Source organism: Bombyx mandarina, chromosome 22, assembly GCF_030267445.1.
Source record: "Bombyx mandarina strain Sakado chromosome 22, ASM3026744v2".
NCBI lineage: Eukaryota > Metazoa > Arthropoda > Insecta > Lepidoptera > Bombycidae > Bombyx > Bombyx mandarina.
The window spans coordinates 13603613-13628651 of record NC_143228.1 but is presented as its reverse complement, the minus strand read 5'-3'; the positions used below and the strand labels follow the sequence as shown (position 1 = coordinate 13628651).

Sequence of the window (25039 nt, the reverse complement as noted above, 5' to 3'; positions counted from 1 at the left end):
AGTCGTATCATTAGCGAAGAGGACTAGCGGGGTAACTAGCGACCGGGATATATCATTAATATACAAACATTAGTAACACGGAAAGAGCGGAGCCTCCGGGACTCCTTGACACATTGGTGACGGTCTATGAACATTTTTAATAACATAAAAAAAACTGGTAAAAATTAAGGTAGGTCGGATGAGTTTTAAAACATCTTTCAAGTCAAATCGGAAACATGCTAAGGCATTTGGAACAGCCTATAGTTTCAAACGCATTATCTATACCGTGTATGGATAAAGAGATACATAATATATTGTCGTAACCTGAATGGAGGTATTGTCGTGATTAGTATCGACTTTTTATGCATGGCAGAATTTACATAATCCTTGTAATCATATTACTTAAGCATTTTGTCTAATATTACATAGAATGTGTTTTGGATCAATGTTTGAAATGATACTTTTACAGGGTCACTTAAAATATTGACTTTCTTTGAAGAAATAGAATAGAAATAGACACGAACTGCCTGAAAATTACTTATTAATTTATTGCATAAACATTTACGATAAAAAGTGGTATCACGATACATCAAATTAAGTACTGCAATGATAGCAAAACGAAATTTATAACTTTTTTTTATTGCCTTTGTAGGCAGACGAGCATACGGCCTACCTGATGGTAAGTAATCACCGTCGCTCATGGACGTCAGCAATGCCAATGGCAGAGCCAAACCGCTGCCTACCATTAAGTACTCTCCGCAAGCCTCGTTTGAAGAAGGACATATCAATTGAAATAAAACAAAATAATATTCCCTGTATTTTATTATGAAAGTATATATCGCTTTACATTGAATAGATATTAAAAACTAAATTAACCTACATTGCTACGAAAATGGCAACGAATTCAACTTTTACAATGACACGGAACTACAAATCGAATTCTAAATTGGTAATGAGCTGTAACACATACAAATAGCTTACAATTACTACTTTGTAAATGTAATACATAAAATGGTGCGAGTAAAAAAAGTCTTGTACCAGAATAATGAGTTATACATGGTTTAAGTTTTAAAAAAAAACAATGTATTTACTAACATTTATTGTGTTATTGTTTTGAAATTTTCACTTCGTTTTAAAATCAGGACGCTAAGTTGTCGACCAAAAAACAAACTAACAAGTATTTAAAAATTATTTAATTTATGTTGTGAAATATTAAATCGTCGACCGAAGTTAAAACTTTAAGCCAATAAAATGTTTTTTTTAGTGCAATTTCAATTTTGATCAAAATAACACTAAAAATTCACCCAAAATTAAATTTAACCACGCAGCTTTTATTTTAAAAATACTCATTAATTTCAAAATCATTTAAGCCTAGTTAGTGTCATGTCTTCCTCAAACGGTTTCTTAAGAATTGTAGCCACCGACAGAAATGGTGTCTTTGTCGGCTGGATATCTAGTCGGTGCAGATCCTCCTTGCAGATCACTCTTCAGGACGATACTGGAGACTGGGTAGGTGAAACTGTAGAAGAAGCCCCGTGGTGGACCCTGCAAGATATTTTTGTTATGGATTAACAATAATAAATTACCTAGGTAAATATATTGAGGGTTGCAGAAACTATTTAGTTTTGCTGGCTTTCATGAACATATTAGGCATTTCCAATAGCTGTTTGAAAAATGTTGTAATACCCATCTTCAAATGCTGGGTAGCAGAAATAACCAAAACAATTATGACCTAACATCAGACTGCGTACCTACTGAGATTTCAATTACCGTCTACGCTCAGAAAAAACATGGCACAAACTGCCAACTTAATATGACTTCAGGATTAATTTTACTAGTAAGATGCTGAGGTGGATAAGATTGTCAAATTCAGTTTCAAAACAAACGTACGGTTGGTTCGGGCTCTTCGTATTTTTCATTTAGAGGCTTTCCGGTGAATCCTTGACCGGTTGGGTAGCTTCCTTGGTTTGGATTATAGCTGCCATCGTTTTGACCGTAACTGCCTTGATTTGATCCATAGTTGCCTTGATTTGGCCCGTAGCTGCCTAGATTTTGGCCATAATTGCCTTGGCTCTGATCATAGCTGCCTTGGTTTGGAACGTAGCCACCTTGGCTCTGATAGGCCTTGCCTTCTCTGGGCTGGCTATTAGGTGGGGCCACTACTGATGCTTGTTGTTCGGATGCTTGTGGTTGGTAATAATCATTTGGAAGGGCTTTGTAGGTCTGTTGGTAATAATCCTTAGGAAGAGCTTTGAGGGCGTATCTGTGAAAACATTTTAATATGATTAAAATAATTATATTATATAATTTAATATGATGTCAAAGTCATCAGAAACTAACTCTATCGTAGCTTTAGTCCGAAAAAAACAAGATACACGATGTGTGTTAAATTGAATCAAAATGAAACCAATGAATCAACGTAGTTTAAGTAGGATTTTTTGAAATTATTTTTGTACTATCGACCCGCCCTCGTTTCACTTCGGGAACTATAATTTATCATAGATCTTATTAAATATTGAATAGCTATTGAATAGCTTTTATCGCGGGCTTTGAGCGCGGCGACCGAATCAAAAAATTCCGTAACGAAATTAAAACCTAACACCCCCACTCCGCTTACCATGTAGCTCGCGTTTAACACATTCACACGTTGCGCTTATGTAGGGTTTGTAAAAAAAAAGGGTGGCGTGACGTCGCACTGCATGCGTATAATAAAAAATCTGCCCATCTCTCCCTCGCGCGGTTCAGCTTATGAGTGTGATGGGGACAGTTAATGTTTTGCTTTTGTTAATGTTTATAAATATAGCGTGGTCTTATTTTATAATTGTTTTAATATTAAATTATTATTGTCTAATTATATTTGCATAAGTTTAAAAAATACTATGCAATAGCTTTACCGCGGCAGTCCCTGAGTACCACATGCTTTTTTTTATATAAATTTGGTCTTGACAATAACAAACACAATAAAAATAAAACCTAACAAACAAAAAATCTATTATTTACTTTTCTTATATTAACAGTTCACTATTTTGGCAATAATCGCTTACAAATAAAAGATAGATAAATGCTGTCACGGGCTTTTTTCTAGGACTATTTGAGATAAACATTTATATTTTACATTATCTACGTATTTTTGCGGCGCACGCAAAAATAGTTCGTAGATGGCAGATTTTTGCCATCATTTTGACACTTATCGTTATATTTAGCGTGAATACCCAAAATATAACTCTATTTTTATAAATTTGTTATTCTAATGTATGAGCTGAGTATCATATTTATTTATATCGAAGCCTAAAAATAAGTTTGAAACTTTTAGCTCTAAAAATGACGATACTTCCATAAAACTTTTCATCTTCACCTTTCAACCTTTTTTTCGCATTAAGCAGTAGCCTATGTCGTTTCTCAGGCACTAAACTATCTGTGTACCATATTTCATATAAATCGGTTCAGTAGTTTGGGCGTGAAAGCGCGACAGACAGACAGAGTTACTTTCACATTTCTAATACATATTAGTACCTATGGATTTGGACGGTTGAATGACCCTCTGATGCTTAGTATTTACTGAAGCTCCCAAAACATCTTACCAACAGAAAAGGAGCAGCTATATTTTTGCCACTTGCAGTATGTATGTGTAGCGAAATCCTATCCTATCAGTCTTTACCATAATCACTTTTTTTATTGCTTAGATGTGTGGACGAGCTCACAGCCCACCTGGTGGTAAGTGGTTACTGGAGCCCATAGACATCTACAACGTAAATGCGCCACACACCTTGAGATATAAGTTCTAAGGTCTCAGTATAGTTACAACGGCTGCCCCACCCTTCAATCCGAAACGCATACTGCTTCACGGCCGAAATAGCGTGCGGACTGACAAGAGGTCCTACCACCAGTCTTGAAATTGCATCTCATGAATAAACAAAAAATGTTATTGGCTCTTTCCACTTACTGAGGGTCGGGCTGTTGTGCAGCAGCGGCAGCAGCTTCTTGCCATGCTTTTTCGTGAGCAATACGTGCAGCCCTCACATCTGGAGCCTCTTCTACTTGTTTCAGCTCGACCTTAGGTAAGTTGTCTTCCTGGTGGAAACCGTCACGGTCTGACCAGTAACGTACCTATCATACATAGAGATTATGCCAGTTTCTTATTTTTTAATATTAATGTACTACTAATTATAATGGCTACATATCTTAGTATTTATTGGCAAAAAGTTATTGCAATGTACAGCAGCTTCGTTTAAGATTTCGATAAGGTTATTGCCGATATGTGTTTCATTTAGATACCTATACTCGTACATAGAAAAAATTCTAGTCGTAAGAATACTTTCTTTATAACGCCTTAACTACATCAGTGTATTCCGTCGGTTCGTCACCCCATATGTACTGCTTGAAAATTTAGCAATAAAGACGTTTTTCCTTATTGTCAATTTGACAGCATCTTCGGAGAAAAACACAACATGATCGCACTGCCGGAGACTCAATAGCGTAAGCAATAACCCTCTCTTCTTCTGTGAAACACATAAAGTTAAGTTTATGTCGTCGTGGCTTAAAGGGTAAGACGCCCGGTGCATTCGTGTTTATCTATCTAGCAAAGCGACCGTGCCGATATTCGAATTAGGCAGGCAGGTACCAATTTTACTGATTAAATACGTACTTAACAAATGACTTCCACGGTGAAGAAACAACGTCGTGTAATAAAAGTCTAACTAGCAAAAATTATAATTTGCATAATTACTGATGGTACGGCGTCTTGTAAGCCCGCAAGGGTAGATACCACCAACCTGCCTGTTTCTACCGTAAAGCAGTAATGCGCTCCGGCTTAAAGGCAACCTTGGGACAACCTTTTTACTGTAAAAACTGAGACTTAGAATTCATGTCTCAAGGTGGCGGCATTTAAGTCGTTGATAATAGGGCTCCTTTAACCACTTAACACTACCAGGTGGATCGTCAGTTCGTCTACCCATCTTAGCAATAAATAAATAAAAACAGTATTACCATTTCAGATTTTGAAGATTCAGAGACATATAACGATACAAAACGATAATGCCATTCGATACTTTGAAAAAATTATCGCCGGTAAAATCTACAAATCTCACCTTGACGAGATCATTTTTGCCATCCTTGTAGATATACGAGCCGGTGACGTCTCCGGATCTGACGCGATTTTCGACCTTCGCAGATTCGGGAGTCTGGTATCCGTAGGCATATGCACCTAGACCGTCTTGTCCATGGTATTGGGACGCATCGTATACCTGAAGACGGAAACATACATGTATAACGTATAATTCATTTTTGACTACAATAACCTTGAAGTTCGCTTAGTTCCCAAATATCTTTAGAAGGGCACAATTTGAGATTTGATATTTTTATATTAGTTTTTGGAACGAAGTTCCTTATGGGACGATGCGGAGAGGTACCCTAAAAGGGGAAAAACGTCCGTAACGTAAGATTTTTTTTATTTATATTTTGGCTAAGCGCCATCTGTTGACAGCAATCCTTTGTTTGGTCGGGATTTTGTCACCGCAACACAGTTTCTCTGGTTAGTAATAGGTGGCTCTGTACTATATGTCATGAAACTTTTGGAATTGATTCAAAGAACGGGGGTACTAATATTAATAATTATTTTATTTTTATTTTTATCAATAAAAAAATCATAATAAAAAATGTATACCCGAATATTAAGAAAAGAATTATTCGGGTATACATTTTTTATTATGATTTTTTTGAATAGAACTTAAAATTAATATTTTTATAAGGAAGTTTGTTCCTATCCGGTGTCTCACGACACCACACGTCATCTTTTTGTCTGTCTTTGGTCCTAAGCCTTGATGGTATTTCTAAATTGAATTCTGAAATGAAATTATTCTGTAAGCATCTATCCAAATTGATTCAACGCAATCAACTCACTTCTTCAACGTAGTCCTCGGTATTCTCGATTTCCTTTCCGTTCTTCCAGTAGTGTCCAAGAGTGGGGCCTGCTTCAGCTGTACGAAACCTCGGGTCGTTGTATTTGATCTGAAAATTAATGCATTTTCATTTCAATACTAAATTTTAATTAGTCGTGCTCATAAATCATTAGATTCGTGGTCAGTTTCTATCCAAACTTTTAGAATTAATTATGGGTCAGGCGTTTTCTTTATGTAATTCACTTTGCTCCGTAATTCCATATTTTGGGCATAGCTGATGATAATCTTTAAAATAATAAGTCCTGTCGTTTGCTATTCAATGATTGCTAAGAAAACTGGGTAACGAATATATAGTTAGTTTGCCTCAACAGAAATCCCAACATAACGGTGTTATAACCAAAAAAAAAATATTAAGACATTACCAATGGTAAGACAGCGGTGCGGCCAGCTAATTGAGGATCTGTGAATGGTGGGCTGTTTAAGTACTTCTGTGCTTCTTCGGGCTCGATGTCAATTTGGAAGACATCGATGCCGGGTTTCGGCGACGCAGACACAACTGCGACCTGTAGAAAACCAAAATGGATAAAACAAATGTTGCCCGCATCATGCTCTACACGACTCATAGGGAATTTCTCCACTTGTTCAGTAGCATATGTATGAGTAGGTCTATTAGCGCCTTAACCAGATTCATGACTAATTACTAATGAAATGTACTCAATGAAAACCGCAAATTCAATCGCGTCAAAAAATTATATTCCCATTATGACATAACAATACATTGTGTGCTGATTTGGCTAAGAACACATTAATTGCTCTAGTTTGGTAGGCCAAATGGCATGATTGGCACTAAGTAGTCCTCTTTAGGTGCCTCTCCACTACTAGTGGTAGTTAGGTACTCTAACGTAACCTCATCCCCATCTGCCGACTAGCGAAAAATCTAGGTTCTACGTTAGCGACCAAGCGATTGAGGGTCGTCTGTATAGAACAACATTTATAGGTACTAGATCGTTTTAATATTACAATCTTTTTTTTTAAGCTAAAAAGGATCACTGGTGGTCCGGAGGCCTTTCTAATATCACAATTTTTTTTTAAGGTACGAAGAATTACTGGTGGTTCGGAGGCCTTTCCAGTTTTACCATGACAGGTGGGCGAGCACGGGCTCAGCGAAGAGTGGTGGGATTTGGTCCCCCGAAGGAGACCCAACAACAGCTCAAGGGAAGCTGCTTCGCGTACATTTACTACCGGATCGAAATCGCGACCTGCTGAGAAGATTCGGCGAGAAACTAAACGGGCTGATTTATGAATAAGGTTGCATTTGGAAGTCTTTACCGAATTCGACGTGTACGGTTACCAGTCTCTAAGCCTTTTTTTTTTTTTTTTTGCTTTGATGGGTGGACGAGCTCACAGCCCACCTGGTGTTAAGTGGTAACTGGAGCCCATAGACATCCACAACGTAAATGCGCCACCCACCTTGAGATACAAGTTCTAAGGTCTCATTTATAGTAACGACGGCTGCCCCACCCTTCAAACCGAAACGCATTACTGCTTCACGGCAGAAATAGGCAGGGTGGTGGTACCCACCCGCGCGGACTCACAAGAGGTCCTACCACCAGTAAAAAAGCCACCAGCCTGCTCCTAGTGTTAGAGCTGAAGCCGTCTAATGCAAGAGTTATTGGAACTGATCGATCCGTAAGGACGTATCTAGGGCATCACACCTGGAAACCACCGCACACCTTGAGACAGAAGCTCAAAATCTTATAACAGTATTTCATAACGGTTATCCCACTATTCAAATCGGAACGAATCGCTTTCGCAAAGGCAGGTACTACTCATGCTGGTTCAAATTACTGGTGGTAGGACCTCTTGTGAGTCCGCGCGGGTAGGTACCAACGCCCTGCCTATTTCTGAGGGTCGTGGCCTCCTCTAGCAACTTTCTCCTGGATTATCCTGCGCCATTCCTGCCTATTTTAGTTTGCGTAATTCTGCCAAAATTATAATTTGCGTAATTACTGGTAGTAGAAACTCTTGTGAGTCCGCACGGGTAGGTACCACCGCCCTGCCTATTTCTGCCGTGAAGCAGTAATGCGTTTCGGTTTGAAGGGTAGGGCAGCCGTTGTAACTATACTGGGATCTTAGAACTTATATCTCAAGGTGGGTGGCGCATTTACGTTGTAGAAGTCTATGGGCTCCAGTAACCACTAACACCAGGTGGGCTGTGAGCTCCTCCACCCATCTAAGCAATAAAAAAAAATCACATATTAATTTTACTGATTTGATACAACTCCTTCATCGTGGAAGTCTCTCCCCGACTTTGCTTTACTTAGAAAAATTTGTACCTGCCTTTGGGATTTTAATAATGGCATGGTCATATCGCCTGATACCTACCTAACTTAAGTGCACTGTATTTGTTATTTTTTAGACAATGATGACGCCTTAAAGAAAAAGAGAAAAGGTAATATCGCATAGATAACTTCTACTTCATTAATATAAAAAATACTTTTCCTGTATATTTGATTAATTACTGAAACATACAAACTACGCTAAGTATAACTTATCGTTTTAGTAAATGAGGATATGTCTGCGAGTATGCAAACAAAACACTATTTAATTAGCAATATGACTTCATTCGTCGCCAGTGATTACGGTACGAGGTTTGTATTTGCGTATTAATAATAACATGATTTGTTTTCATTCATAAAAGTTATATACTTATTAGCTTAGTTTTAGTAATTAGTTACGAAGTGTTTTGATTTTATTACAACGGGGTGTTCTACGATTAAAACTGCGACACTATGTCTCAAGTTAGTTAGCAGCAAACGTGTTGTGATGTCCATGGGCTCAATTTTTGCATCTTTAATATTTATTATTCGGAACTTTTTTGTTGTTGCACAGATTAGTCGACGAGCTCACAGCCCACCTGGTGTTAAGTGGTTACCGGAGTCCATAGACATCTACAACGTAAATGCCGCCACCCATCTTGAGATATAATTTCTAAAATCTCAAGTATAGTTACAACGGCTGCCCCACCCTTCAAACCGAATCGCATTACTGCTTCACGGCAGAAATAGGCAGGGTGGTGGTACCTACCCGTGCGTACTCACAAGAGATCCTACAGTACACAGTAATTACACCAATTATAATTTAGGCTGAATTACGCAAATTAAAATAAGGAATAGCGCAGGATAATCCAGGAGAAAGTTGTTAGAGAAGGCCACGACCCTCAACATTGAGGATTATCGACGTAAGGACCAGGAGGAAGATTATTTAGACTCAATTCACTTACTTCATATATTATATTACGAGATAAACTGACTTAAAAGGCTTTGATCAAATGTCTGTTCGGCTATAATATAAAATTCATAGATCAATATAAAATACATAAAATATCCAGATAAAATACTTGATTTATATATAAATACATTTAAAATACATGACATCCATCGACAAGCTATTAATTATTCTCCACCACCCCTCTAATTTAACCGTAGCTCTAATAACAACCCTAGTCCGCCAATTTAAGGCGTAGCTACATTTCACAGATATAATTAACGTCAAACGTACTACAGCCCGTTTGGAAATGTGTTTGTATAAAAAAGAAAAGGTATTTCCTTAACACGTCATTATTAAAAATAAACTTGACCTTTAGCTTAGTCAACAACTAGGATGTTCATCAGTCATAAAATATGTATTATTAATCATTATTCTCTCATGAGTTACGCAGGATACGTTATTAGTCTTTGATAGTTGGTAAGCAGCGGCTTGGCTCTGCCCCTGGCATTGCTGACGTCCATGAGAGACGGTGACCACTTACCATCAGGTGGGCCGTATGCTCGTCCACCCATCTAAGCAATAAAAAAAAGCCTACAAAGACAATAAAAAAAAAATAGTGCTTTAGGTGATTCTTAAAGTTAATTTTAATTAATCTGATTGATCATGATTTAGTTATTTGTACGCCTTGTTAAAGCAATCTCTTGTAAGCAATATTTTACAAATAGGAAAATTCTGAAAAGTAACGTATTCTAACCATTGTGTTAATGCAGTCTGTAAAGTTATAACTTTATAACACAAGATGGGTAAAGATTTTCATGTTATTATGTCTATTAATAAAATTTATAAAAACACTGACTCAACAAAATTTGTTTGCCAATGTCATCATCGATCAATAAGATAATAATAATAATAAAAATGGTTTGAAACTCTTTGACCTGAAACCGAACACTTACATACTTCTTCAAAAAGCTGCTATATTAAACAGGTGCAGAATCGTAAGAAAGTTTTTGCAAATAGATTATCAACCACATAATGCAATAGTAGAACACACCTAATTAGACAAGCCCAAGAAACCGTGGCATTTACTTACGACGAGTCCGTAAATGCCACTATAATACTACCAGCGCAAGCAGAGAAAGTAAAAATATAAAAATAATGATAATAATAATATTGATAATAATCAATAAGACTAACGTCTTAGCATTTTACTGCATACACATAGCCGTGAACATTTGTATTGTCAACAGAAAACATCCATTGCCTCAGCCATTTCGACGAGACTCCATAACGATGCTGTGACGTGTTGCCAACAAAATAATACTAAACAAGGTCACACAGTTTAATAATGCAATAATTTTTCTGCCCATAATGCGAACAGAAAAACATGTGTTAATTAATGACAAAAAAATGATCACTCGAATTCCATATGCGCGTATTTGTACAATATATTATCGCGTGCCCAGTTATTTTTGGTTCATATTATCAATATTAATTTGTAATATCACTTATTGGTGTGCCTTTTAATGCGCTAGCTAAAAATAGTTTTTTAGACTGGTGGTAGGGCCTCTTGTGAGTCCGCGCGGTTAGGTACCACCGCCTCGCCTATTTCTGTCGTGAAGGAGTAATGCGTTTTGGCTTGAAGAGTGGGGGCAGCCGTTGTAAGTAACTATACTTGAGACCTTAGAACTTATATCTCAAGGTGGGTCACGCATTTACGTCGTAGATGTCTATGGACTCCAGTGACCAAGTAACCACTTAACACCAGGTGGGCTGTGAGCTCGTCCACCCATTTAAGCTTTAAAAAAAGACTTATATTTTATTAGGTTTTGTTGACGCGTTCTCTTCCTTATTCGACCGATTGCGGATTCCGAGATCCGACTACGTGAGTGCGGCCCATCCCATTACATCTTATCTCGTTTTTTATTATTATTAGGTACACTGGCTATTTTAATTTCCAGTCCGGAACGCTTTGTGGTATAAAACCTTAGGAAAACGCAAACATCGCACTCCTGCCATCTAATCGTACACAATCTTTTAACAATCTATACATATAAATAAAATTAGAGTGTCTGTTTGTAATATTGAAATAACCGCTTTTTACTACATGCATATGAATATATAGTTATATACGGTACATACACCAAAATAACATTTTTTACAATTTTTGGTTGTCTGTCTGTCTGTCTGTTTATTCCGGGTAATTTCTGGAACGGCTGGACCGATTTTGACGAAACTTTCACAGATAGGTAGCTGATGATATAAGGAGAGTAACTTAGGCTACTTTTTTTAGACTAGCTTCGCTCCGCGGCGTCACCCGCGGTACGACAATAACCGCGGGTAACATCACGGGACTCAGCTATCAATAATAAAATTTAATGTTTCCGAAGCAAAGCGAGGCCGGGTCGCTAGTTTGAAATAAATTTCACGACAACTCATATTATTAAGATGCTTTCAGACTACGCTATAATATAATAGCGTATAGTATATAGCTCATAGCACAACAATATCGCGCACCACACATCGTAATGGACACGTTCACACTGTATTGTACTACATACCTAGTCAGGTCATAAGTATTGTCACACAGTAAAAACTTTTCTTTTAGAATCCTGGCCACAAAAAAAGTTTATTGAATTCGAATTTCGAATTGTTCATGAAAATAAAAATGTATACTTTTAGAATTTTACTCATTTTTAAATATGGAGTGGACGCTTAAAGAAGACCGTGTTGCAGTTATTGCGTTGCATCGTTGCGGTTACGCGCCAATTCAAATTTTTAACATACTGAAAATTTTGAATATAACCAAAAGATTCGTTTATTGTACCATCAAACGATACAATGAAGACTCTAGTGTAGATGACAGGTCAAGAAGTGGTCGCCCTCGGTCTGTTAGGACTCCAGCAGTGATAAAAGCTGTGAAGGCGCGAATTCAAAGAAATCCCAAACGTAAGCAGAAACTGTGGGCCCTTCAGATGGGGTTAAGCAGAACCACGGTGAAAAGGGTGTTAAATGAAGACTTAGGGCTTCGGGCATATCGAAGAAAAACAGGACATCGTTTGAATGCTCGTCTAATGGACCTGAGACTGAAGAGATGCCGCACTTTGTTGAAGCGGTACGCGGGAAAAAAATATCGGGAAATTCTTTTTTCGGATGAAAAAATTTTTACCGTAGAAGAGAGCTACAACAAACAAAATTATAAGGTGTACGCACACAGTAGTGAAGAAGCGAGCAACCATATTCCGCGTGTCCAACGAGGTCATTTTCCATCCTCGCTCATGGTATGGTTGGGAGTTTCTTATTGGGGCTTAACAGAGGTACATTTTTGTGAGAAAGGTGTAAAAACGAATGCAGTTGTGTATCAAAATATAGTCCTGACGAACCTTGTGGAACCTGTTTCTCATACCATGTTCAATAACAGGCACTGGGTATTCCAACAAGATTCGGCGCCAGCTCATAGAGCGAAGAGCACACAAGACTGGCTGGCGGCGCGTGAAATCGACTTCATCCGGCACGAAGACTGGCCCTCCTCCAGTCCAGATTTGAATCCGTTAGATTACAAGATATGGCAACACTTGGAGGAAAAGGCGTGCTCAAAGCCTCATCCCAATTTGGAGTCACTCAAGACATCCTTGATTAAGGCAGCCGCCGATATTGACATGGACCTCGTTCGTGCTGCGATAGACGACTGGCCGCGCAGATTGAAGACCTGTATTCAAAATCACGGAGGTCATTTTGAATAAACTTTAGTGTCATAAGAATCTATGTTTTGTTATGTTCATTTTGGTATATGAATGGTTACATAATGAATAAACTTGTTTCAATTATTTTAAATTAAACATGTGACCGAATTTATGACCTGACTAGGTATATATTATTGACTAAGTATACGCTGCCATACTATATGGCACTATAGTATAGCGTAGTCTGAAAGCAGCTTTATAATTGATAACATAATAATATAGCATAGTCAAGAAATTGACATCTCGTATGAGAAGTACACACTGTTCACAATCTAGACTCTAGAGCCTAAGAGCGTGTTAAATATGTATTTACTAATATCTAAACGAAAAACTAAAAAACAATTATAAATCTGAAATGACATATTTAATGGGTAATGGCTTTAAAGGTGTGTGTGTGTGTGTGTTTTTTTTCTTTATAAAATACATAGCTAAGTCAATTTAAGGGGAGGGATTATGTTATACCAGTCTTACAATATTTTGGGCTTCGTAAATTACGTCTCAAAGATATAACAGTGTCGCTTCGGAATGAGATAAAACTCGTGACTCATAATTTAATAAATGTATGCAATAAACAAATTTAAAATAAACAATAATTTATTCCCTCGTAATTACTGTAACAAAATCAAATGCTTGAACGCACTGAATCGATTTTAGGCATATTACTCTGTAACAATAACATAGTCAAATACGTCCCATTGTTGGTTCAGTGAGACAGTGTGTAGGTAACTGTGTCATCGCCGTTCGCAACGAATGCTTACACAACGATGTGTAAATCATTTAAAAAAACAAACCGATCTGATGTGCGAGCGACATATCGAAATATACAATAATCAAATCACGAGTTTACAGAAAAATATCCTGAGAACTTGGAAAAATTAATAGTTGTAGGTCACGTGGAAGGAAAGAGAAGTCGAGGAAGATTGCCAACCAGGTGGACGGACATTATCAAGGAGGCCACAAACACCAGCGTCCCGGGCGCCATTAGGCATTAATAGCAGGCCGAATGCAGGCAACATTGGAGGAAGCTGGTGCAAAAACTGGACCAAGGTGGTCACGACCCTCAGTAATGAGGAAACGACAAAGAAGAGAGAAGAGATCGGACACATAAGTTAAGATCGATATTACAAAAACGTTTTTGTTATAGATACTAAATATTATTTATACTACTTATTTTGACTATTAAAAAAGACTCAAATCTTTTTTTATTGCTTAGACCGGTGTACGAGCTCACGACTCACTTAGTGTTAACTGGCCATCACAACGTAAACAACTCGAGGTATATTGTATAGTAATTACGTAAATTATTCATGACTTACTAATGCTATTAGTTCCTGATCATCTGCAATGATAATTTCTCACCATATAACATATTAGAAGCACCTAATACGGAATAAGCGAAACCTTTCTTTTTCTAATGAATATATGTAGTACAAGATCTTCTTGGTATTTGGATTTTCCGACCTCGTTGAAATTCAATCACTATTAGTACTACAGCTATCAATACATAAAATTATCTATGCTTCTCATCATAATATTATACCTTTGTATATTTACTAACATATTTAAACATATATGACTTCTACATTTTTGCATTAACTATTAACATTAAATCACGGAACCTTTATATTAATTTATTAAATAAAATCGAAGTCTCTTATATGTGTACTACATAAAAGAGCTTAGTTTGTACAGTAAAATCAATGTTTGTTATTCATTACGAAACAGAATATGGTATTTGAAATACTCTAAAATTTATTCACTAATACAAAAAAATACGCATTTTAATAGAGGCTCAAATACTCACACATATTAATATCGATGACCACGAGAATGAACCGAAGCCGGTGACCACATCATTTAGAAGTTACCATCGATATTGTGAATTAATATATTATCAGTGTTAAACTTTAATGTATTCATGCGATGTCGTGCAGCCCAACCTGTGAGATTATTTAATGGGAAATCTATTTCTGTGCATAGTACACAAAATTTTTCGAAATCAATATTTTTATATTTCCCTAAGTTTTGAGTTTAAGCAACGAGACAGAATGGCTTTCATCTCTTATTCCAAATAACAATAATCTTACTTCATCAGATCAGTAGAATTTTTTAAAGATTTAATGACTGAGAATTTAGATGAGACGCAGATAAAATTGTGGTTAACATGAAAAAAATAGAGGAAATACGATCGATATTTTCGGGAGATTGAAAAATAGGAAATATAATTGATAGCTTTCCTAAGAATTGTATTTATACAGTTATCGTAAAAGTCGAGTTCACAACATGAACAACGCCTTGAGGTATGAGGTCGAAATTTCAGTTTTATTATATAGCAGTATTATATACGAAAATAATATAGCTTAATAATTAAGAAAGGCAATAAATAACAAAATATATCAGTGACTTTTCGGATTTGAAAATCAAGCAATTCCGATTTCTGTGTAATTTTTTTTTGCACAAACAAGTTTTTTTAAAGGTCAAGTCGCGATTTAGAGACGTCATACGACAAGATTGGACCTGAACCTTTTGGTGTAAACGAAAATAATGTACAGGATCTGTGAGAGCATCTAGTCAGTCAATTTATCAAACACTTCTATGAGTATTTATTACTGAGTGAATATAACATTTATTTTCAATAAATTTACCATTGTACAAATACTCATAGCTATTTGCAAAATATTTGTTTTCATACGTTTAATGGTATACCATATAATCTACTATTCTATTTTTTTATTTATACTATATGCAAAGAAAACAATTTAAAAACTGATTTGCAATTAAATATGATGATTGAGAATACAGGTTATGTTAATATCAGTAATTATTTCATACGTCAAATAACTACGCAACTATTTATTTATAAGTTAGACGCATCAAAAATTTTACGAATTTTATTGAAATTAAGAGCCTCTCATTTGATTTAGTAGCTATCTATATTATATTACGCTTATTTATTGCCAAAAAATGACCAAGTTTGATTAATTTTTTTTTTTGATAAATGATAATTTCGTTAAGATATACATTGTCATGTGTGTCCCAATAAATAAATTGAATGATTTTCGCGGCTTAATATAATTTAATGCTAAGTATGAACATAGTAAGCTTAAGGAAACTATCATATAACGCAACGGCCTCAGGTGCTGACTAAAAATACTTTTTATATCATACGACAAGCCGCAAAGGTCGCACAAGACAGCACGACATAATAAATTATTTATGACTAGTTGAATTTTGTGATTTATAAATTTATGTAAAAATAAAATTTTATTCGAAGATGCATTCGTTAATCATTGAAGCGTGCGGAAGGAACCCAAGGTGGTCATCAATTTAAAAAAAATATGGAAGTAATTTTATTGTGTAGGCTCTTTTTTTTCTTCTCACCTAAGCTGTTGATCTTGAGACACCATTTCAGCGTAGTCATAACTAGTAGGTGAGCTCACGGGGCTCAAACCTGACGTTGTGGCTAATACTAACCCTAGCAAGAGCAGTGCTTCGCAGAATCTACCACCGGATCGGAAACGCGACCCACTGAGAAGGTCCAGAAAGAGCCATTAAAACGCGCAAAAACAGATACAACAATTTTCTTTGCATTAAAAACGTATTCTAAATATCTTATCATAACCATTATCTCTGCCTTGAAGCTATGTAGCATTGCTTTTAGAATAAAATATCATAACACTTTTAATATAAATAAAAAACATACAAAGGCGTAATACGATACGAGTGGTATATGCACAATCGTTTGAAACAACAATAAAAATCCACTGCAAAATGCTCTTTGACGTCCGAATAATTATATAGTTTGAAAAACTAAAAACGTAAAAACCGGTCGGTCACGTTGTAAACGGACAGATGTGTAATTTGTAAATGAAAAAGAAAGAAAAAAAAAACTAAACGTTCCACAAACACGTAGTTCACAAATTGCTTTGTTTACTGAATATTAAAGTGATAAATTTATTTAATCTAATAACAAAAACATGAATATCGCCAAACAAACCGAGTCTCAATTGTTCTGATATAATGGGTGTATTACTCTTGCAAATAAAACCCGAGAATTGCTTGGCAGCAAAGGTAGAAAGAAGTTGGTTCGTATTTGAACACATTTTAAAGTTTGCCTCTATCTTGAGCATATACTAAAAGAAATGTTCTAGAAAAAGCGGTAGGCTTGTGACACGGCGGTTGTTGACACCACCAGGTTTCTCCATTTTTTTTAAGGTTTGAGACAAAGACAAAATCGCCTGTTTATTCATTCTACGTTTTTCGACGTTGCTTTACGTGTTCACGATCCCAAAGTTGATTCAAACATGGCTCCGACTACTCATAATTCTCCTGCCTTTCTCCCAGTCACCTGGGGTCGGCGCAACACGTTTTCTCCTTCCATACTCCTCTATCATAATATACCATTTCTTCGGTCACTTCCCTCTTACACATGTCGTCTTTCACGCACTCCATGGCTCCGATTACTGATAATTTAAAATAATAATATTATCTTGTTCCAAATCCTCGTTTAATTCTTTGATTAAAAAATTTATTGTAAAAAATTGTTTTCTTATTAATATATAAAACTTTTCAAGAACAGCATCGAAATATAAAAAAGTCATTTTTCAAGCTACGTCGTGTCCGAATATCATTTTATCTTATATGATTTCGCTAATCACGCACACTAAATTTAAAATGAATAAAATTCGAAAAATAATAATGACCATTAATAAATTTAAATTGAAAACCAGTTCCCGGTAAACAAATATTGTGGTGCTTTTAGTCTGTTTTCGGAACTGATTTGCTTAAATGATATACTGTCTGCAGTGTGAGCTTGAACTTATATGACACTGATCATAGTGACGATATATTATGCAAGTATTCAGAAATTTCCCAAAATCATAAGATGCTTTATCGCTTGGATGGATAGCATCTTGCATATTTCCAGGTGAACATGGGCGTGTCCTCGCACGAGACAGCAAGAAAATACATAGAATACTGTTTAATTTTGGTTTTTAATTTGAGCTTTCTATGATCGCATGCTTCGCCGTTGCTATGAACGAAATTGAATAGTATATCAGCTAAAGTATTGTTATGATGCCTTCGACGGCTACTTCTCGTGATAATCTAAGAATGCAATTACCGATTTGGTGTCAAAGTAAAATAAGAGATTACTTTTTCTTTTATTTGACAAAAATAATAATAATGATATGGAAATTTGATATTCATAACTTATTTCGATTAGCTTCGTTTTATTTACAGTTATAATTGAAAAAAATATAGGTACATATGTCACCTATGCAGACCCATTTAAGTGAAATATTAACAGTGTGTTTTTGAATTCCCGTAACTCATATTCTTGTCTCGTTCATATGTCTCTATGTTTCAACGACAATAAATAATACGTGAAAACAATTTTATCAACCAACAACTAAGTTGAAGAGTTGAAGGACACATAGACCGGAATAATAAAATATATACGTTGAATGAAAATGTCAAATAGAAATATTGATTGTCTTTTATGAAATATACAAATATTAGATGCTTTTAAGTTTTTTATGTTTTTTAGCGTGCTTTATTATGCGAAATCTTATTCTAAGACTTTGGTAGAAAATGTAAATTACAAGATTTAATATAGACATGGCTTAAAAAATCCACGGAATAATCGAATGAAAAAACATTGTAACCGAAAAAGTTTGTAACCTCTCGGTAAATACGTTGTTGCCTAAAAAAGTCAATATTTTTTACGCGATGATCCCAATGAATCCGGAACAATTACATTGTTAGTTCACAAAACGATCTAACGAAGACCACGAAAAAGATTAATGTCCAATTTAATAATAGACTATTTCGATTGATTAATGAGTTTGTAATATGATATTGTTTTTTTTTTATAAATCGATAAGACCCCGGCCGCAGAGAAAAAACACAAAAGATGTTTTTCTTGCTTCTTTGAAGCTTCTTTGCAAAGTTTTTCAAAACTTGTTTTGCAATTACTAAAATTATTGTTTTGCTTATTTATACGAAGGTTAGACGTGTTTTTTAGGGTTGCTTTTCGATAAAAATTTAAAGTGACAGTTCATTATCATTTCAAAACCATAAAGATACAAAAATATCAGATGTGATCTCATGATATCTTACATTGAAAATTTCGGCTTAGTCACATATGAATAGGATAGTGGTCCCCTTCAAACAGGAAAGTTTGATAGCTTCACTGAATAAATACATAATAGTACTTACTTAAGCGAGCTTATAATGCATCCTGCTACTAGTAATTACGCTAATTATATTAATTTTGATGTGTTTAATTTTTATTTCAGGCTTTCTTAATAGTTTAAGTGTTTTCTTTTTCTTTCAATGTGATTCTGGACTGATTTGTACAGGTGGGATAGTTAAATTCTACCATAATAATCAATAATAACATGATAAAAAAACTATAAAATGGGAATCAAAATAAAATAAAAATTAACGTAAATAAATATGAAAAACAAGTAAAAATCACTTAAGAATTCTACAATCACTAAAAATTCCAGGTTCTTAATAACAAAATAGAAACTTGTTTTCATTCATCACCGTGACGAACATGAAAACGGAAACATGAAAAAAACGCAGTATTGTTATACTTTACAAATTTTAATTGTCCAAATCGGAATGGCTTCATTAAAATGTTCAGTTGCTTTAGCTCGAGATATGTTGATAAAAAAATTGAGTTTGCAATCAGTAAATTTATCAAGATTCCACAGTACGATTCATGTAGAACGATTTTATTCTCATTAATTAGATATCTTCTATCTTCTATAGATATAAAAATTAATTGCTGTTCGTTAGTCTCGCTAAAACTCTAGAACTGCTGGACCAATTTGTCTAATTGTAATCTTGAATTATGTGTGGAAGTCCAGAGAAGGTTTAAAAAGTAGATAAATATGAAAATACTCGGAATTAAATAAAAATAACAATTTCGTTTTTCCTTTGATGTGTCCCCCGTCGGACGAATTCCTTTTGTTTGTTTTAAGTTTATTTTATACCAAAGTTTAGGTCTTTTATTTATCAATTGAGGCACTACGAAGTCTGCCGGGTCAGCTAGTATATTATGAAATTCGTAATGCTACAACAGTAACATATCTCAAGATTTGGCTATTCCGAGAAAATAATTAAACTTAGAAAAAATGAATGAATATAACAAAAAAACAAACAAGTTTTAATAGTTTAGCTCTAGCTAGAGTCTAATTACATAGCTAGACTGACTCGGTGGTGTAATAGACTGTGGCGCCGAGGGTCGTGGGTTCGATTCCCACATCGGGCAAACATTCGTGTAATGAACAAGTTTGTTTGTCATCTACATATTTTTATAATTTTTTTTATCGCATTGATAGATGGACGAGCTCACAGCCCACCTGGTGTTAAATGGTTCCCGGAGCTCATAGACATCTACAACGTAAATGCCGCCACCCACCTTGCAATATGAGTTCTAAGGTCTCAGTATAGTTACAACGGCTGCCCCATCCTTCAAACCGAAACTCATTACTGCTTCACGGCTGAAATAGGCAGGGTGGTGGTACCTACCCGTGCGGACTCACAAGAGGTCCTACCACCAGTACCATATTTAAACGTATATAATTATGTATATGTCACTGATACCTGTAACACGGTGAATCCAAATTTGGGTCCGGATGACCGTGCGAGATTTATTCCCCGTTCATTATTATTTTAAGGGGATTCAAATACCTAAATCAATCGCTGTAACATTCATATAAAATTAACATGCTTCATAGTACTATGTAAATACAATAATACTGTATTTGTATGTATATATATTGTTTTGTATCTTGTAATATGTATATATTATTATAAGTAATGTTTACTGTATGCACTAGGTTTGAGTTCCTAATTCTTCTCTCCTTTCGCGGGCCTACTGGAAGAGATTTCAACATGAAATAAGTAGTGCCCTTGTACTCTGTATCCTTATTGTCGTGTTTTTTCTAACAGCCGTGTGTACAAAATATATTAAATAAATAAAATAAATACATCAACTTTAAAATAAATAGAAACAATTATTAATTTGCAATTTTTTGTACTTTTAAAAGGGGTAAAACCCTTAAAATTTAAGAAAAAGATTTTTCGGAGAGACCGAGTTATATGAAATTCTTGGTCAGCAGTTGGCGTTTTGTAAGGAGAATCTTGCTACTTTACTTCACGAGACATGACCCTGATACACATTCACATTAGTTATTTTGAAGAGATTTAGCATCATACCCAAGGCTACGAAAGCTTAACTTAATTATATTCAAAAAGAAAAACTTTTGTGTGCACTTTACTTTTTAATTTGTTTATGAATTTATTTTCGTGAACGTCAATATGACATCCTATTTATTTGTTTACAATTTTTTATTTTACGTCTAAATTAAAGCGAATTTTTAACTGTTTGGATTTTTTGTTTGATATGCGAAGATAAAGAAATTTAAATATATAAGTGACTACCTATTCAGCTTAATTAAGACACTTTCACAAAATTAGAAAAAGGTCAGTGCTATTAAATTTTCCTTACATACAAATCTCTTCTTTTTTCTTTTTCTCCACCTTTTCCCACTAGGTGGGGTCGGCACAGCTAATTTTTCTCTTCCATTCTCTTCTACCAGCCGTCATCTCAACACGCACTCCTCTCTCTCTCATATCGTCATTCACACACTCCATCCATGTCTTCTTCGGTCGACCTCTTCCCCCTCTACCTTGCACTACTATTTCCATACATCTCCTTCCTTACATACAAATGTTCTTTGAAATTATAAATTAGTCAGAGCAACGCAAGCGGCCTTAAAAACGATCGGGTTTGATTCTTGGTCGATTCCTTTTTTAATATATTTTATGTTGTTTTTAAGATATTTGTGTTGTTCTTGGCTTGTAACATTTGATATGTAAAATTATATAATAAGTAAACTCAATTCGTCATATTTTTTCATGCATTATTTTGTACGTAGTTCGATTAATATTAAATTAGCAAGAATAATTAATTATTCATATAGTTCAAACTCTTAACAAAATTATACATTTTCGATCTATCGATCAGATCAGACAGTCGCAGGTAACAAAACTCGAATACCTCTGGTCTGTAATTTTCCTTGTTTCTGACAACTAAATTGACCACATCCAACATCGGAATTAGATTTTGACCTAAAAGGCCGTTGATATTTTTGGGGGCTCGCAAAATTTGCATTTATTTGGAATTTATTAAGTTGAAACCTTTTTTATCCGAACTTTATTTTCGATTATTATTATTATTATTACTTTTTATTGCCCTTGTAGGCAGATGAGCATACGGTCCACCTGATGCTGAGTGGTTACCGTCACCCATGGACTTCAGCAATGCCAGGGGCAGAGCCAAGCCGCTGCCTACCGATTATATAAAGTTGCATCTTCAGTCGTGGTCGCGAATTCCTTTTTTTTAAACTACCTATGTATTTAAATGGAAGAGCGTTCTCAATTATAATATATATTTTATGCTTTTGTATGCAGATGGCAGTCGGCCCACCTTGTGGTAAGTGGTCACCGTCGTTTATGGACGTCAGCAATAGCATAACTAAGTGACTGGCCACTGCTGCTTAAAACTAGATTTATCGCATCATACGTATGTTAAAGTTTACAGGTTTTTGTATGTTCGTTTGTAGGTATATGCTAATTAATCTCCACAGTGACCGAACCAGTTCAAATCCATTTGTCTACTGAAACAAGTTGTGTACTATTACTAGTTTCATTCATATCGATTGGCAATATATAATATAATGATAAATTTATATGAAATCCTGATTATAATCTTTATATCTTTTCGAATTTTGATGTGAAACATCTATAACCGCACGTAAAACCGATTTCTGGCGTGGCGACGCGTCGCCATGCGCAATCGACTGTACGATTCTCTCCCACTCGATCCGGCGTTAAGCCATCTCTCTCGCTACACTGAGCTCGGATACCTATAGTGTATATATACTCCGTAGTGTATACAGTGTTGTTTACTACAGTACACATAACCTGTGTTTTACTTGAAAACAATTTATTTTTTCGTAATATTTTATCATTATGACATAATATTTTGTTCCTATCACAACTGTTCTTTTCTGCATATTACTTTTACAAAATAATGTCGATGTTTCACATCTGCCAGGCGTCCCGTGACGGTTCACATTTTTTTTTAATGCAATACTATAATCAATTATAGGCGCATTCAAGTTATTCACCAATGAATAATTGGTTTTAAGTAGGTTTACCCGAATACGAATTATAGGTTTTTATTTTAAAACTCTTTTATTAAATTTTGCTCTTTTGAGTATCACATAAGGATTATTTTTGTGTATCTAAAGAGTAGATTTTCGAAGAAAGATTTTTTTAAGAATTCCGACAGATCTAATCTCGATACTATGACGAAAAACTAAAGAAGTGGCACATTTTTCACAAGTGAATGCATAATGCATACAATTTAAAGTAATATCTTATTTCAAGTTCATTCACACTATTTATTTGAAAATGAAACAGTTGAACCTATACTCGAATTGGAAAATTCATGGATTCCTATTGCATTACGTAAATATTAATGACATCATCATCATCATCATCATCTCAGCCTGTCCATTGTCCACTGCTGAACATAGGCCTCTCCAAGTGATCTCCAGTGCGGCCGGTCCGTTGCCACCTGCATCCAACGTGACCCATAATGACATATAACAGTTAAATAATATTGAACATACAACGAGAAAAGTTTTCACAGGGATATTCATTGTAATCTGTTACGATCCTATTAGCATTTAAAACGCTAAGAATAGTTTGACATTCAAATGTAAAAATAATTAACTTTGCTGCATAATATTCTTACGTTTTTGAATTGTATTGTTATTTTAATTGTCCTTTATTGTAATGGCGTCTTTACTAATTCCATTCTTATTTTAGAATATTTCGTAATAAAATTACATAATCGAAAATTAATTAGCGAATTGTAACTTTTTAACTGTAATTTTGAAGTTTACGGTTCGTTTTTTTTTTTTCACATGTCGTACTTCAATAAAGAATTATCTAAATTAATCACATAAATAAATACGTAATTCTAAAAATACGAATATTAAGATCTACAAAGACAAATGAAGTTATCTATTTAAATATAGAATACTCACCACGGCGAGAACAGACACAATACGCAGCATGTTTCTTCTATTTTTTTTAATTCGATCGATGTATCACAGTATAGTTCCGACGAAAATTCAAAAACATAAACGTCGGTTGCGTCCGCGCATCTCCTATATACCGACACAGCCTCCGATGACGTCACCGCCTCCCTGCCTCGCTTCCTCACCCCCGGAAACCAGTTCAAAGGCTCATCCTCACAACATTTGACCTGAGCTTCGAATACATCGACGGCGAATTTAGAATCTTCTCGTATGTTCTTTTCGGAATCCGCAATGGATGCTTCGACAACTATTATGGTTTTATCGGTTGTTTGTGATAATTTTAATCAATGTCAAGTCTACGCTAGTTCTACAACACGGTGTGTAGCTTATAGTTTTTGTGCGTGAATCAAGAATTAAGAGGTTTTAATTGTTTTCTGACCTTTTCTATGTCTGTACCTTCCGTATCCTACTTATTCCTGCCAAGTGCATGCGTACAGACTCGTAAGAGAATAACATACTATATGTGAATATGCAATTTTTAAAAGGGCACATCTCTGAAAATGTAAAATGATCAGGAAATGAAAAAAACTGATTATTTTCTAAAGCAGTGTAAAATTTAATATTTAATATTAACTATTGAGATATATTTTAGTGTTAATTAGCAATTGAAAATTACTGGAATTATTATAAAATGGGTGTAGGTAAGCCTCAAAACTACATGTATATGAAAAAACGTATTTGACAAAATATGCGACATGTGCCCTTTTCGAAATTGCATACCTATTCATTTATTTTAATTCAATAGAGCCTTCTAATTTAAGTTCACGAGACACTTCACTGTCGTACGCTCGTGGCGACAGCATTGCCTATTTACTTACTTACCCTACTAGTTTCAAACACAAAACAATCATGCGTTCTGGAAGGAAGGGATATTACTTAAACTAATGCTATTGATACTTCAATGTTACGTCACGCAACCGCGTTACGACTATTTTGCGTACGAGGAGTTTCGGTAGCCACTTAA

At 35.2% G+C, this 25039-nt stretch overlaps 1 protein-coding gene and 1 long non-coding RNA gene across 2 annotated transcripts in view; one reads left to right on the top strand and one right to left on the bottom strand.

Moving 5' to 3' along the window:
• The window catches only part of LOC149500382 (uncharacterized), an 80625-nt gene that overhangs the window by 31404 nt on the left and 24182 nt on the right, over positions 1–25039 (top strand). The window lies entirely within an intron of this gene.
• Cpr67B (Cuticular protein 67B) lies at positions 787–24179 on the bottom strand. Its single transcript, XM_028184411.2, has 7 exons — positions 24022–24179; positions 6299–6439; positions 5878–5985; positions 5067–5222; positions 3923–4086; positions 1870–2242; positions 787–1524 (listed from the first exon to the last, which is right to left on the bottom strand). Exons 1-7 carry the CDS (start codon positions 24049–24051, stop codon positions 1384–1386), a joined length of 1113 nt encoding a protein of 370 aa, XP_028040212.2. The 5' UTR covers positions 24052–24179; the 3' UTR covers positions 787–1383.